At 52.0% G+C, this 15,441-nt stretch overlaps 1 protein-coding gene across 13 annotated transcripts; it reads left to right on the top strand.

Annotated features, from left to right (window-relative positions):
• Window positions 1-61: 61 nt before the first annotated feature.
• On the top strand, window positions 62-12,636 carry Uckl1 (uridine-cytidine kinase 1-like 1). Of its 13 annotated transcripts, none has more exons than NM_001109212.1 (15): window positions 62-214; window positions 6,830-7,020; window positions 7,111-7,217; window positions 7,325-7,495; window positions 7,581-7,652; window positions 8,447-8,636; window positions 8,719-8,780; window positions 9,351-9,367; window positions 11,195-11,293; window positions 11,391-11,484; window positions 11,600-11,662; window positions 11,765-11,887; window positions 11,997-12,104; window positions 12,176-12,332; window positions 12,410-12,636. In NM_001109212.1, exons 1-15 carry the CDS (start codon window positions 102-104, stop codon window positions 12,487-12,489), a joined length of 1,647 nt encoding a protein of 548 aa, NP_001102682.1. In that variant the 5' UTR covers window positions 62-101; the 3' UTR covers window positions 12,490-12,636. The 13 variants fall into 13 exon arrangements, 11 of the variants coding, with proteins under 11 accessions (NP_001102682.1, XP_038961641.1, XP_038961647.1 ...); XM_039105713.2 differs by lacking the exon at window positions 9,351-9,367 and adding an exon at window positions 10,552-10,571 and having other exon boundaries at window positions 80-214; window positions 12,410-12,633; XM_039105714.2 differs by lacking the exon at window positions 9,351-9,367 and adding an exon at window positions 10,552-10,571 and having other exon boundaries at window positions 82-214; window positions 6,833-7,020; window positions 12,410-12,633.
• Window positions 12,637-15,441: the final 2,805 nt, after the last annotated feature.

Below are 15,441 nucleotides of genomic sequence, written 5' to 3'. Positions count from 1 at the left end.
GGACATTCTCGGGGCTTGCCGCATGGCCTTGTGGGGATTGTAGTCCGCAGCGCGCCTGCCTCCGGGCGCGCCTCCCCGGCCTCCGCCAGGTTCGGGACGCCATGGCTGCGCCGCCCGGCTCCGCGGGTGCTGCCCCTTCGCCCCTGCAATCCACTGTGACCCCAGACGTGCCTGGCCGCCCGGCCGAGCAGAATGAAACATCGTGCGAGGACCGGTAGGCGCGGGCCTGAATAAGGCAGGGGCCGCGCTTGTCTCTTGGGAGGGGTCGGTGCACGGCTTGCATCCCTTCCTAAAGCCCGGGCGGCTCCGGGCATCTTCGTAGATGGGCAGATTGATCTCCACAACCTCGTGGATCCTGGACAGGTTTCAGCAGCTCTCCAGCGTCTAGGGGCTTCCTGAGCCATGTGTCGGCAACCCCCTGCCAGGGAGAGGGAGGTGGCAGGCGACCTGGAGGGCCCCAGCGGACGGAAGGCGGAACTGACCCAAGCCCCAGCTCTTAGAGGCGCCGAGAGTGGAAACCTGTTTGACCTCTTTAGCCTGGGTTTCTGTCTCTAGTGGGTGCGCACTTGGCTCTGGGCTCACAGCTGGGCTGTAGGCGTGTTCGACCTTCCGAGTTCGTCGAAATTGAGCTCAAAGTTGCATATGGCGGCCAGTGGTACTTGCGAATGTAAGATGGGGTGGTGATCTCCACCTGTCCGAGAGTTTGGGGGCCTTTGAGACTTTCGAGACTTTCAGGAGAATGGAAGGGGTACTGTAGGAGATAAGGGTACTTGTCTTCACTCGGCTTGAACATCACTAGTAGCAACTCTAGGTCACGGCCGCCAGGGGGCGGTGGCCATGCTTGGAAACTATGTGGCACCTCTTCCGGTCTGATTGTGCCAGTTGAAGCCAAATGTCTTCCGGCTTTGCTTTGCCCGCCTGAGTTCACCGCCTGAGAAACTGTATACCCGGATGCCTTTAGGACCGCAGGTGCTGGCAGTGGATGAGGTGAATCCCAGCTAGTTCACACACTCCAAGCATTCTGACTAGGAACCTGACTGTGATGCTTTCTAGTTCAGAATGTCTCGATTTAACCAGAAGCAAAGAGGCCATGATGAAATACTTCCCAGGGTTCCTGAGGAAACACCTTGAGAAGATACAAACTGCCCGGGTGCCTCAGGCGCTGGCAGCAATAGGGGAGGGAGTCACTGGTAGACTTAATGTCCAGTGTGAGGTTTCCCCTACTGCTTTTCCCAGCACCTGTCTCCATATCTGCCTGCCCTTGAGGCTTTTTCCTTGGAATCTGCTAGCCTTAGCTGGCACAGCCATTGGCTTTCATGTCAATATGCAAAATGGAGATTGGTTTGGGATTATAGAAAGTGGAGAGAAACTAATGATGCTCACCGAGAGCCTTGGGGTGCAGACTGGCAAGTTAAAGCCTCTAATACCCCAGTCCTATGTCTACCTTGTGAAAGTGGCCTTGCTGACTATCTCTGAACCACTTCCCGCCTCTTGCAGGAATTCCACCGAAACACCAGGATGGGTTGCTTGACTATAGATTTAACCACAGCAAGGGGACCTTGAGAACTTTCTTAGTCCTTTGGTGGTCCAAGGGATGAGCCTTCCTTTCTTCAGTCTCTTTTGTAGACATTTGATTTTGGTTTCTCTGATATAGGGGGTGCAAATTTCAGGGCAGCTCTAACTTCCAAGATACTGTCTTAGTTTCCTTACCAATAAGGCACCTGCTTAGGTCCTCAGTCACCTCTGCTTCTCTGATAAGGATACATACAGGTCTGCTGCAACTCCCTAATGATTGGTGTTTGAGCTGCAGATGACAGCCGCAGCTATTAGTCGATAGCCAGGAGGGAATGAAAACTGAGCAACACCACCTACCTCAGACGGCCCTGAGGCTTAAAATGGAGCCCTGGAAAAAGAAAACTTCAAAGATAGAAGTTAAGGAGTGTGGCAGTCAGGTAGTCTGGTGTATCCTAGGTAAAGATGAAATCCAGGGGTCAGGGTTATGTGGTATTTTGGGGCCAAGATTAGTGAATCAATAGGTGGGATGGGTCTATTCTGTTAGTAACAAATCTGGAATTAAGCCTTCCCTTTCTGAGACCAGCACAGTGTTAGCTTCCTACAGACCTGTGGCCCTTTTTGCTACCCACTGATCCTGACCCACCGGGGTTCCCAAGGAACATGTCAGGATCTTCTGTTGTTTCAGCCAGCCAAACTTAGTGAACTGATTCCCTCGGATTCCTTTACTCTGCACCCCTGTCCAGAATAATATTAGCCTCCCAGAGCAATTCTAGGCCATATCCAGCCAACCACCTAAGAGTAGAGTCAGAGGGACAGACAAACTCTATAAACACACGCACATGCAAACAGATAGGTTCTTCCTGCTCCTGGTGTCTGGGGATGTAGACATACCCACAAGTTACCTAGGTAGTGCGAAGAGCTGCCTCCAGGGCAGCTCCCAGAGTGGCTTCTTTTCAGATGCATGAAGTCCACTTGGAAGCTTCCTTCTCTGAACCCTGCCAGACTTAGTGCTGTAGGCCAGCCAGGTAGGATGAGGTTGCAATAAGGCCAACCCACCCCTTGAAGAGAACCCCAAAACCAGGAAAACCCCTCTGACTAGATCTTAAGTCAGTAAAGGGATTTCAGCTGAGGCTGGGACCAAATCTTCCCTTTCTATACTGTGGGCAGGGAGGTGGCTGTGTCCCCTGCTGACTGATGAGGCTTGGTGGCCATCGGACTTGCTGGAGCCTGTGTGAGGTGGGGTGGAACAGTTATTCTTGGATGTGCTAGGGTAGAATTTCAGATTTGTTTATCCTTGTAGGAGGCACCTTGGGGCCAGGGGAGGGGCACCCAGCTCAGCACTAACATTCAGGTCACCTGGCCCGAAGGGGCCTCAAATTTCCTTCTCTTTGCTGTGTATGCATTGGGAGGCAGAACTATGTTTCTTCCAGAAAATTTGGGAAGAGGTACTAGCGGTTCCTAGCAAGTTCAAGCCAATGTGCATAGCAGCTAACACTGAAGTATACTTCACAGCAACTGGCCTGGGGATTGTGCAGGCCAGAGTCAGTACTATTAATATCTGGGCATGAGCCCTAACTGGGTGATCCTCTTATGTGTGTGTGTGTGGCCTTAGCCTCTGGGACTAGCATTGAGTGTGTTCCCTTAGTGCAGTAGGGCTCCTGGGGCCTCCTAGCCGCTGTGCCCCACTCCTGTATATAGCAACCTACTTCTGCAAGTAGGGGTCCAACCCCACCTAGCTCTTCGGCTGTGCTGCCTATAGGAGTGATTCCACCCATGGAAGACCAGTTCAGGTGGCTAGAACTCTCAAGCTGTCCTTGGGGACAACTATAATTCTAAGAGGTAGTGATACTCTAACTGCTAGAACCTATACACATACCTGGGTCATCCCACTGTCCAGGGACATCCACCTCTGAGCCCTCTGTGCTCACCTGCGTCCTTGGCTATGAGCAGCCCCCCAGCTTACCCTGGCATCAGGATCTCAGGGTGCTGGGCTCTTGGAGCAGAAAGCAGGTGAGTTGCCGCAGAGTCCCTGCTGATGAGAACCCCACTTCCCCAATGATACTGACCACGTCTGACTTATGTGTGATGTGTGTCCATGGATATCTGAAAACAAACAAGCTGGCAGGTGCTCCTGGGAGCTGAATAGTGCTTGGGCTGCATATGTGGCTGGCTTGGGGCTGTGAGCTATGATAGCATCTTGCATTTACTGTGGCTCAGTTGTAATACTGTTTGTACAGATGAACTTTTGTCACCGTGGCCAGAAGCCTCTTTGTCTGTGGATAAGAAATGAGATATTTTGTGTAGCTTTCCCATCAAGGGGCACCTTTTGTGAGAAATGGGTGCTGCCTTATCTCTGGCTGTGGGAGACAGCTGTTAACTTTGGGGAGGGCAGGGGAGCCAGGCTTGGTACAGACACAGCCTGATATCCCAGTTGGGGGAGTGAGGCAGATTTCTGGCAAAGTCCTCCCTGATCTGCTAGCAACTGGGCACTCTTCCCATCAGTAGCACAAGCTTTGGAAGGAATCTTCACCGAGGTGGAAGAGTCACTGATGGGGAACTAAAATTCTCCCAGGGAAGCTGCTACTGTGAGAATCAGGGGGATCAGGAAAACAACCCCAGCCTGTTGGGTCCTTTGTCCAGTTTCTGTCTGAGTGTGTCTTGGCTTTGTGTGTATTTGTTTTTACCACTGGTGGCTGGGAGCTTTGTCAGGTTATTCTGCCCCCTTCCAAGTCAGATGTTCTGCACTGGAGTAGTTTCGTCCCAAAAGCACTCCCTAGGGAAGGAAGAAGAGGCTAAGTGGGGAGACATAAGTCCTGAATTTGTTTGTTTGTTTGTTTGTTGTTGTTGTTTGTTTACTGAGACCTCCTAGAGCTACCCTGTGTATTGTGCTTATGCTGCCTCTAGGAATCAAGGCAAGATCCTGTTCCGTACCCTAGGGGAGTCTCTGGTTCTCTCTCTAACAGGGGGTGTGGGGGTTGGGGGTGCGGTCTAGCTTTTGCCTGACAGAAAGGGCAACCCAGCGGATAAGCTTCACAGATCCATTTGTTTACTGCAGATGGATTAGTATACCCAGGTGACCAGCCACCTACCCTCTGGCCAGGGATCTGGGGACCTCACTATTTGTGTTTACAGTTGATGTCTCCCTTTTTAACTGAGCCATTCAGGCAGTCTTGAGTTGAGCTGCAAGTAACATCCCTCGGTAGCCTATCATTTCGTGACCTGCATCCCTCACATGCTATCTATCCCTAAGACCGCCTGACTGGCAGACTCGGTCTCAGTACTCAGCTTATTTATGCTTAGCTCCAGTCTCAGCTCCTGCACTTGTCTCCAGAGCAGTGGCAGCAAGGCTGAACTTAATAGACTGGTTAATTATTCCCTATGCTCACACTCTGAACTCTGGTTAAGATGGATGGTGTAGAAACAAGCAGGCTTATTGTCTTTGTCCCCAAGGATGAATTCAGTGTGTTTTCTTGGTTGGATGCAGATGGGTTCTTTCCTTGATACCCACTTGTGTCTGTGTTGTTCTTCAGAGTTGCCAGTTACATGTTAAGCGTTCTTTCCACTGCCTGTCCCACTCACGTGCACACATCCACAGTCTTTCTGCTTCTAGGAAGGATTGTTCAGCTGAGACCGTCATTGTTCCCAAACTGGGCCCGAAAGTTTGTCTTGCGCCTGATACATCAGCCCTGGAAACTACCACACTGAGAGCTATGAGGCAGCAGCAAGAATATGGCAAGAAATAGAGCTTCCCAGATAAGCCCAGCTTCTGTTTTGATAAGAGAGCCTGTACTTGTAAAGTATCCAAATGTGACAGAAGTTCCTGCCCCAAATTGTGGTCTCCAGGGAAATCCTGATTATTATACTGGCATATTTGCTTTCAGGTTTTCTGAATACACACTTCTTTCTCACAGACACTGGCATGCATGTGCGTTTGGGCGAGCATCTTTTGGTGTTAACTCAGGATCAGGCCCTAGATTTGTTCTCTAAGCTATGTCCTCAGTCCCTTACTGAGCATCCGTCATCTACTGGCTTTGATGTAAACTGAACCATATTTCATTATGCTGTACTTTTCTCACCCCAGAGTGCCCTGGGGGTACGTGTTGCCATCTGGGCCTACCCGTCTACCTCATTCACCTCAGGCTTGCCTGTTACTCCATACAGCGTTCTTTTTCTTGTGGTATAGCAGCCACTGTAGGAGGACATCCCACACAAAGCTAGACTGACATGTCCATCTGCCATTTTTACAGGCACCCCTCCTACCCACTAAACATTGCCCTGCAGAGTCAGTGGCTACAGTTCAGTTTAGCCCCACACAGGTGAGCCAGAGCTCGCTAGGGCACTGACCTGAGAGCCTCTTTAGTAGTTTGAAAGCTAAGACGAGGATGATGTGGCCTGTCTGGGCTTCTTTTCAGGCTGTAGCCAGGAATGGCCTCTGTTAAGCGTGTCTCATTCTCTTAAGCATGTCTCATTCTCTTAAGCACTTTTGCATCAGGCTGTACCTCAGACAAACAGCAGGTAAGAGGAAGGTGATGCAGAACATTGAACTTCCATAGAAGTTGCTCAAGGCCATGCCCAGAAATGGCACCCTTTAGGCGGAAATGGCGGACCCACTGAAATGTCAGCGGGTTCTGAGTGTGCACAGGTACAGATCTGACTTGACCTTCTTAGGTTGCATTCCCCTCTTGCACCCTCGGTTGGCCATGACGTCAGACCACCACCACGTGCACATGCACGTGTGTACATACACACACTGCCGAGACAGGTGGCATTGACAGTCTGCTGGAGGGGTCGTATGAGGAGAAGTGAGTTCATAGGCCTTCCAGCCTCCCTTCTTGCTTTTTATCTTACATTTCTTGACAGGGTGTCAGGCCAGGGAGTCCCCCAAAACATCTTTCCTTGGTGTAAGGCCAGTGTACTGCACTTTCACCTCCTGTGGCAACTGTCCTATGGTGGCTGGACTATGGTGGCTAGAGAGTGTGCTGTGTTGGGGAGAAGAGCACACTCCTTAATTGATCCTCCTTTTTGAGTAACGAGGCCCTACCTACTACAGTCCACACGGGTGGGTAGGATTGTAGCTCTGAGATTGCGCATATCCGCCTGCATCCTCCTGCCGTCTTACCATTAATTGCTCTCCCTTGTTCTTGCTGTGTGAACAGTCTGAGATCTTGTGCCCCAATTAACCCTATGGAGCAGCAAAAGGCAGGTTTCTTGGGCAGACCCTCCCCAGTTGAGCCCATACTGTGCCTGTCCCACTTTGGCATGACCAGAGAGGTTGAAAACTGCTGACTGAAGCTGAGCACATTCCTCTCCACAGCAGCAATGCAGGGTCCTTGGACAGACTTCTCCCACCAGTGGGTACTGGGCGCTCACCCCGGAAGCGCACCACCAGCCAGTGCAAGTCCGAGCCACCCCTGCTTCGTACAAGCAAACGAACCATTTACACAGCTGGGCGGCCACCATGGTACAACGAACATGGTACCCAGTCCAAGGAAGCCTTTGCCATTGGTGAGAGCTGTGTGAGAAGGCATCTTGGGGATCGGTCTGCCTGGCCAGCCCAGCTGCCTCAAATTACAAGGTAACCCTTCCACTCCACAGGCTTAGGAGGCGGCAGTGCGTCTGGGAAGACCACTGTGGCCAGGATGATCATTGAGGCCCTAGATGTACCCTGGGTGGTCCTGCTGTCCATGGACTCCTTCTATAAGGTGAGGCCCTGCTCATCTACCCCAGAGCACCTCCTCCCTGTGACTGCTTTGCCTCTACGATTGTAGGCCCGTGGTGAGCGGGCTTCATCATGTCCCTGCACCCCCAGGTTCTGACACAGCAGCAGCAGGAACAGGCCGCCTGCAACAATTTCAACTTTGACCACCCTGATGCCTTCGACTTCGATCTCATCATTTCCACCCTCAAGAAACTAAAGCAGGGCAGGAGTGTCCAAATACCCATCTATGATTTCACCACCCATAGCCGGAAAAAGGACTGGGTAGGCCCATGGCGTTGGGGCCTATCTATGGAAGAGGCTGCAGGGGCCTGAGCTGGACATTAAAATTCCCTGGGTTCCTTTCCAGAAAACACTGTACGGTGCAAATGTCATCATCTTTGAGGGTATCATGGCCTTTGCTGACAAGACACTGCTAGAGGTGAGAGCTCACTGGGAGCACCCACTCGACAGACATTCCCTTAAACATAATTCCTTTAGTAAGGAGCTGCCCCATCCCCACAGCCTCTATGATTTGAGCAGATTTCTCCCTATCGGGCACTTCTAGATGAGCCCCATCTGGTGCATCCTGGGCATTTACAGCTGTTCCAGTATCGAGCTGACTACTACTGTGGGATGTGGCTTCCAGGGAAAGTGGTTTCCTCTCCTACCTGCCGAGAGCTGTACTTCTATTTCCCCTGCTCTCGATATTTTTTTCCTTGCTAAAGAACAAACAAGGACTTAAAGCCAGTGAGTTCAAGGGACTTTTCTGCAAGTCCTCCAGGATATACCTGAATGTGACTCTGATCCAGGCGGAGGGGACTCTTACCATCTCCATGTGGCATCTCCAGACACCAGATGGATCCTCAGGGACCACCTATCACATGCTGACTGGAGGAGCTCACAAACTCAGAGCTCACAAAGCCCCATGGCCCCAGTGTTCATCACACTGCCAAGTGCTATTCCTGCCTGACTTGTTAGTTGTCTCCGTTCTGTGCCCCTAACTAGTATTATTCTATGTTTACACATGCATCCTAATGCACACTTCCAATGAATGCATCCTACACACACTGACAGTTAAGCCAGTGGGTGTCCTGGGGGGATCTGGCCCCAATGATTACAGCCCATAGACCACCAGCTGATCCCATCAGGCTCCGGCTCTATAGATCCTGGTCTCTGACAGTGCCACTGGTGCCTGCCTCAGCCCTGTGCACTGACTTCTTGTCCCCCACCCAGCTTCTGGACATGAAGATCTTTGTGGACACAGACTCTGACATCCGACTGGTACGGCGGCTGCGCAGGGACATCAGTGAGCGAGGCCGGGACATTGAGGGTGTCATCAAGCAGTACAACAAGTTTGTCAAACCTGCTTTCGATCAGTACATCCAGCCCACCATGCGCCTGGCAGATATCGTGGTGCCCAGAGGTGAGTCGGCCAGCTCTTGTTTTCCTGCCAGTGGGGCAGAAGGGCCTTCAAGCTTCTTCTGAGTTCTTTTTTTCCCCTCCAGGGAGCGGGAACACAGTAGCCATTGACCTGATTGTGCAGCATGTTCACAGCCAGCTGGAAGAGGTTAGTTAGCCAGAGAGCACTCTGTGCTCCCAACAGAAGCTTGCTTACCCCACCCCCACACATTCTCTGTCCGCTGCAGGTATGGCATTCAAGTGTCCTGAGCCTGCTCCTTAAGCTTATTATCTGGCCCAGCCCTCATGATAGGCCAGGGGACTTGGCCATGCTTGGAAGGCTGCACTCCTATCCCTCCCAACCCTGTGGGAGTAACAAGGGTGACCCACTATCCACTAGTCTGGGATTGTGGATTTCAGCACTGAGTCCTACGTCTTCTCTCTCGGACTGGGTCACTGTACAAGTGATGTCTTCACACTCTAGGCCCCACATTACGTGGTTTATGGCTGGGTTCTGGGGTCATCACTACCACAGGCCCAGACGCACAGGTCCCAGGCCAGCTGATCCCCACGTTAGAGATCCCTAGAAGCTTGCCTCCTCTTGCAGTCTGCAGACCCTGAGCCATCTCCACACGGGGCTGTGGAGTATCCATCACTGGGGGTGGGGGTAGTCTGGCTGCTTGGCCTGGTCACTGATGCATCACCCATTCCCTTGTGTCTCCCTGTGTTGCTGCCACAGCGTGAACTCAGCGTCAGGTAAGACTCCATAACAGCCTGCACAGATGGAGGCATTTCCAACATCTACATAGAGCTCCGGGTCAGCTGTCACCTAGCCAAGCAGGCAGGCAGTCCTTACCAACACCAGGGGTAGAGCGGCACAGGCCTGCTGCTGCTCCCCTTGGTGGCAGATAAGAACACTAAGGTACAAAGAAATTAAAGAGTTTTCCCAGGGTTATGTATTACCTGTGCTGGCCAGATGTTCATGGAGGCTCCTTCCCCATACAGCCTATCTTGGGCTCCAGCCACAAAAAACACAGCAGTTGTCCTGGGCCGGCACTGCCAGGCATGACCCGAGGCAGGGACCACATTAATATGTTCCTGCAATCATAAGGCCCAAGTCTGCATCTAGGCTGCTGGATCTTGTAAGCTGGACCATCCCATGGGCCATAGGCTCAGCTGACTCTCTGAGAGGTGGGGAGTGAGGGTTTGGCTCTGCCTTCTCCACCCTGCCTACACAGGCCCTGCCCTCTCCTAGCTTAGTGTTCAACCTGCAGCGTACCTCAGGCAGCGGTAATGTTGGCACTGCAGCAGGAAGAAGGGATAGACTGAGCTGCACCATTATCATCCTCCCGATCAAAGCCTAGGCGGGAGCCATAGGCAGCACCAGGGACCTTTCCTTGGAGTTGGGAAGATCTAGTTGAGCCACTGTGGGAGCCCTCATGATCCTACTGGGTACCCCAGGAGTTCTGAGCCAGTGTTGAAAATGCCTCCAGGGCCATCTTCATAGCCCTGCTTCCTGCCCCTGCATGAGTCTCCACTCGGCCTCACCAAGATCAGGGTACCACAGACCTGTGCCAGGGCTCTTTTAAAGCCTCCATTCTGAGAAAAGTGCCAGCTCCACTTTGCATCTTCTGGCCAGCCAAGGAAGTGTGGCTAGTGGCCCACTTGGTCTCCTTCAACTCTAGGAAGCTACTGGTGAGCAGGAGGGAAAAGCGGCTGGGTGTGGGTGGTGTCCCACCCTCAGGTGCCAAGGCCGTCAGTGCCAAGACTGCTGCCAGCCTCCTGCCTGGAGTCTTCAGCCAGTTGGTAGCCACAGGGCACCTTCTGTAGGGACTTGGCTGCTCTTCCCACTAAGTGTTTTTCTCTCTGTTCTTTTCCACTTTGTAAACCTGTTTCCTGCCTTGTTCCCTCCCTGAACACGCTCTTCACCTGGCGAGCAGAGGAAGCTGCGTTGGGATATGTGAGCAGAGCAAGCTCTGGTTGTGCTGCACTGTGTGCTGCCCCGCACCCTGCACTGCTCCTGCACCTGGTGCTTCCATGACCCCTCCCTGCCACCATCACTGTTCCTACCTTAACCCCCTAATCAGCCCTCCCTCCTCCCGCCTTGCCCCTTCCCCCTCCTGGCTTAGGTCTTTGGTGGGGCAGCCTTTGGCACTGAGCCCTCCCTGCTTTCCCCTCCCTCCTGAGAGGGACTGCACACCAGCTGGGGGATGGGCCTGAGTGGAGCTTGACCCTACAGCTTACTTGTTGCTCCCAGGAGTTGGGGACAAGATGTCCGTTTGAGGCTGAGACTTGTTCCCACAGTAAGCTCCCTTCCCTGTGTCTGGCCTCTTTTTATCTGAGCCTAAGAGGAGACACTTCCTGCCTCACTCCCCACCCCTAACATCTGTGTTCAGTGCTAAGAATGGGACATTCTCACTTTTTAGTCATATTTCAAGTGGCAAGGCATCTTCCATGGGTCAGCCGTAGCCAGCAGACAGCTCCCACCCTGCACATGCCCCAGCCCCCACAGTGATAATCAGATGTTCTCTGGGGCATAAAGGGACTTTTGGGTAAGATATGCCAATACCTTTGTGTCCCTAGGGCCGCGTTGGCCTCTGCTCACCAGTGCCATCCCCTTCCCCAGACACTGAGTGTCCTCAAGAGCACACCACAGGTACGAGGCATGCACACCATCATCAGGTAAGGGCCCACCTGTGGAGTGCTACTCCCAGCCCTGCTCCACTCCATCCCCAGGTTCTGTCCCATCCTTTTCTAAGCCTGCTTGCTTTACTGTCAGGGACAAGGAGACTAGCCGGGACGAATTCATTTTCTACTCCAAAAGACTGATGCGGCTGCTTATTGAACACGCGCTGTCTTTCCTGCCCTTTCAGGTGTGGGTTTGTGGGGAAAGGGGTAGAGGATGTCCCACTCTTCCAGGTGTGGGCTAATGATGGCAGAGGGAGGCTAGGCTCAGGCTGTTCACAGATGCCCCAACTCACTATACAGGACTGCACTGTACAGACTCCACAGGGGCAGGACTACGTGGGAAAGTGCTACGCTGGAAAACAGGTGCACATGGCTAGGGGTGAGATAGCAGTAGCTGCTGGGATAAGAGGCTATGGGGTTAGAGGCATCCAGCTTGCAGCCTACTCAGCCTGCCTTCCTCACTAGATCACCGGCGTGTCCATTCTGCGTGCGGGAGAAACCATGGAGCCTGCGCTGCGTGCTGTGTGCAAGGACGTGCGTATCGGCACCATCCTCATCCAGACCAACCAGCTCACAGGGGAGCCTGAGGTATCCAGCCAGGGAGGGCTTGGGGGTTCATAGTAATGACCCACATAGGAGGTGGGGGAGACCAGAAAACTGATGGGGGGCCCTACTCTGACCTTACTATCAACTATAGCTCCATTACCTGAGACTTCCCAAGGATATTAGTGATGACCATGTGATCCTGATGGACTGCACAGTATCTACGGGTGCTGCAGCCATGATGGCTGTACGTGTACTCCTGGTAAGTAGACCTGGATGGGATGCCGGCAACTTCCCTTGGTGTTGGACTTACCCTTGCCCCATGTTGCACAGGACCATGATGTGCCTGAGGACAAGATCTTTTTGCTATCCCTGCTTATGGCAGAGATGGGCGTACATTCTGTGGCCTATGCATTCCCACGTGTGAGAATCATCACCACAGCCGTGGACAAGCGTGTCAATGACCTTTTCCGTATCATCCCAGGCATTGGTGAGTCTGTTGTAGCTCAGGGAGCGTGGCTGATGGCCCAGGGGAGCCCAGTCACACAATGACATTTCTTTTTGCAGGGAACTTTGGTGACCGGTACTTTGGGACAGATGCAGTCCCTGACGGCAGTGATGATGATGAGGTTACCTCTGTGGGTTAATTCCCTGTCCGAGCTACTCTTACTTCTACCCAGCCTTCTGTCCGGAGTCACAGACACGACACATTAACTTATTTGAATTTTAAAATGTTACCAATAATATTCAGTTTACACATTTTATAAAATAAATAAAGCTTCAGAAAATGATGGGTGTGGCAGAATAAACCCTGAGTGGGCTCTGCTGAGGCAGGCTCCCCAAGGTATGTGAGAAAGAAGTAAAAGGTCCAGCAGGACCAGGCATTCTCAGCCTTGCCCTCTACTTTCCTTACAGTCAAAGCTGATTCACTTATTGCTTGATGGAGCTAAGGGAAGAAGTGGGGCCTCCAGATGAAACACGCAGCCCGAGAACCACACAGCTCACCCGGCCTGGACCCAGAGGCAAGGACACGTAGGGCTCTGAGTGTGCCAGGAGGCAGCCTCTGGGACCACTTCCTCCCAACCACATTTGTACTACCAAGGGACAGAAGCTGGTGTACAGGCAGCTATGGCAAGGACTGAGTAGTGGGGGAAGACTAGCTCCAAGATGGCCAGAGCCCCAGGTTTTCAGAACCAAAGTTTCATGTCCATCCCTGCCTTGCTGCTACTGCATTCTAGAGGCTCCTCTGCCAGGCAGCTGCTCACAGCCATGATGATTCTGTCCCAAGGAGATGACAGACGTGCGCACGGACAGCTACTGGATATGAGCTATGGGTCTCTGGGCTGTACATCAGGCAGCCCCGGAACCTAAAACAGGTTGCCCTAAGCCCCATTCAAGCCTACCGTGGGCCTTTTTCCTGCTTGGCATAGAACAACTTGTCAGGAGATGGGGCCAACGAGTTGTTGGGTGGAAGTCAGCCCACAATGGTGGAAGTTGAGTTGTTTGTCCAAGGAGCAGCCGTGCACTAGAGGGAGACCAAAGCAGAGGTCAGGAGGGCCTTCTCTCTAACCTAGTAATCGGACCCTCTCCCACGTCTCCAGTCTCTGTCCAATGGCTCACTCATCCTTGCACTTTATGCTGGAAACTGAAGAAAGACTTTTCCTCCCAGCCAGGTTTGATGAGGAATTTAGGAAAAGCTGGGTAGGAACCAGGTCCTTCCCAGGAAGGTTCCACCCAAATCTAACCAGGATGATTGGTTCCCTGAAAACAAATCAAACCCCTCCCCTACACACACATGTACATACCAACACTCCCTACACATGTAGTACGTGCATCCTCACAACAGACAGTACATACTAGAGACATATATATTGAGTGTGGTGATAAAGCTCTAGGATGGGATGGGCCACGTTGCTCCACCACAATGGGTAACAAGCTCCTAGGGAAAGGTAGTTTCTTCTGTCTTCCTGAAGGTCAGTGGGGCCCAGAGAATAGCCTAGAGCAGGAGAAATAAATTTCAAGGCCCCGACTAGATATCTTCATCTACCTGAGATGTGCTATTGGGAAATCTCAGACTTGGGTGTCCATTTTGAAGATAGAAGGACCTGTTAAGACAAGGTTACAGGTTAAGAAGAGTTCTTAGGCTTATTTTCTAACTAGGATACCATGGGTTTAAGAAGTGGGTTCTTTTCTAAACAGCTAGGAGAAAACTGCCCCTGAGACCAAAGTACACAAGCACTAAGTCCTCGTGGGAACAAACCTCGGCACAACTGCATATGCCTGGGTCAGTCCTAAGCAAGGCAAGACCAAAGCTGAGCCTGGGTGTAAATGCCCAGGGAGTACACCCAGGGTTATGACTTGATACTCAGAGATAGTAAGCCTTTGTACCTCTAAATGTCTGGGTCCATCTTGGACCAGTTGCAGGCTAGGGTGATGATTGCCTTGGACCAGGTAAGCTACGGACAGTGAACATAGAGGTAAGCAGAAGGACTCAGAGCCCGGCTGGCAGTGAGTGTGGATGCTGCTTAGGGACCTGAAGTGCCCCCCTTCACACTCACCCAGAAGTCACTGTGATACTCAGATGGGCTAAAAAGCCCAGCTTCCTTAAATGTTTCTATGACGTCCAATCAAAGTCAGTCTCAGGTTTGTCAGCCTGTGAGGTGCCACCCTTTCCTGATCTAAGTTTCAGGGTGGCATGTCCTTGCCTAGATAGACAGGAAGCCTAGAGCTTGGAACAGTCCAGGTCTGCTGAGTTAGAGGACCCTGACACAGATGCAAAGTGTCTATGCTCTGTCACCTGGAGTCACAAAGCAGTAGACAAAAGTGGCTGAACCTGGGACTAGGCTATGAGATGTTTCATATGTTGGGTGCTCCAGGAGTCCTGCAACAAGAGCATTGTAGGTAGGACATCTGCAGAACAGCATAGTTTTGCACACCAGATGAGTAGAGGCAGTCAGAGATAATTCTGGACACTGAGGGTTTGGTTTAGGGTATTTTTGGGGAGAGGGTGGGGATGGGAGGAGTCTCACTTTGTAGCATGGGATGGCCTGGAACCCACCATATAGACGAGGCTGCCTCAAACTTACAGAGATCTGATTTCCTCTGCCTCCCAAGTTCTAGGATTAGAAGTATGCACCATTATGCCCTGGAGCTGTGAAATGTTGAGGTTCTCCACAGTTGAGTTCAGGGCTGGAGGTCAGGGGTTTGTTGTTGTTTTGGTTGTTTTGGTTGGTTGGTTGGTTTTGGTTGGTTGGTTTGGTTTTTTGAGACAGGGTTTCTCTGTGTAGACTTGGCTGTCCTGGAATTGGCCCAGCTGGAGTTGAGGTTTAAGGGAGCAGGCTCCAGCTGATGGGCAGTAAACTGTGGGTTTTGGTTTGAGTATGCTTTGATTCAGAAAGGAAGAGGCATTTAGCATATGGGGAATCATCTTTGACTGGGCCCAGGAAAACACAGGGCTGGAAGCAATGGCTACTTTAGCAGTGATCTGGGGGCATTTGGGTAGCATAACCCTGTGGCAGGATTCTTTGGGTCATCACACCAGACAACTTCCAGTTATAGGCAAAGACCTCCCTAGAGTCTGGACCCATTCTGCTTACATT

The sequence above is a fragment of the Rattus norvegicus genome, chromosome 3 (genome assembly GCF_036323735.1).
Source record: "Rattus norvegicus strain BN/NHsdMcwi chromosome 3, GRCr8, whole genome shotgun sequence".
In the NCBI taxonomy this organism is placed as follows: Eukaryota; Metazoa; Chordata; class Mammalia; order Rodentia; family Muridae; genus Rattus; species Rattus norvegicus.
Note: the sequence above shows the minus strand (reverse complement) of the source record. Positions and strands in the feature narration are given on the sequence as shown.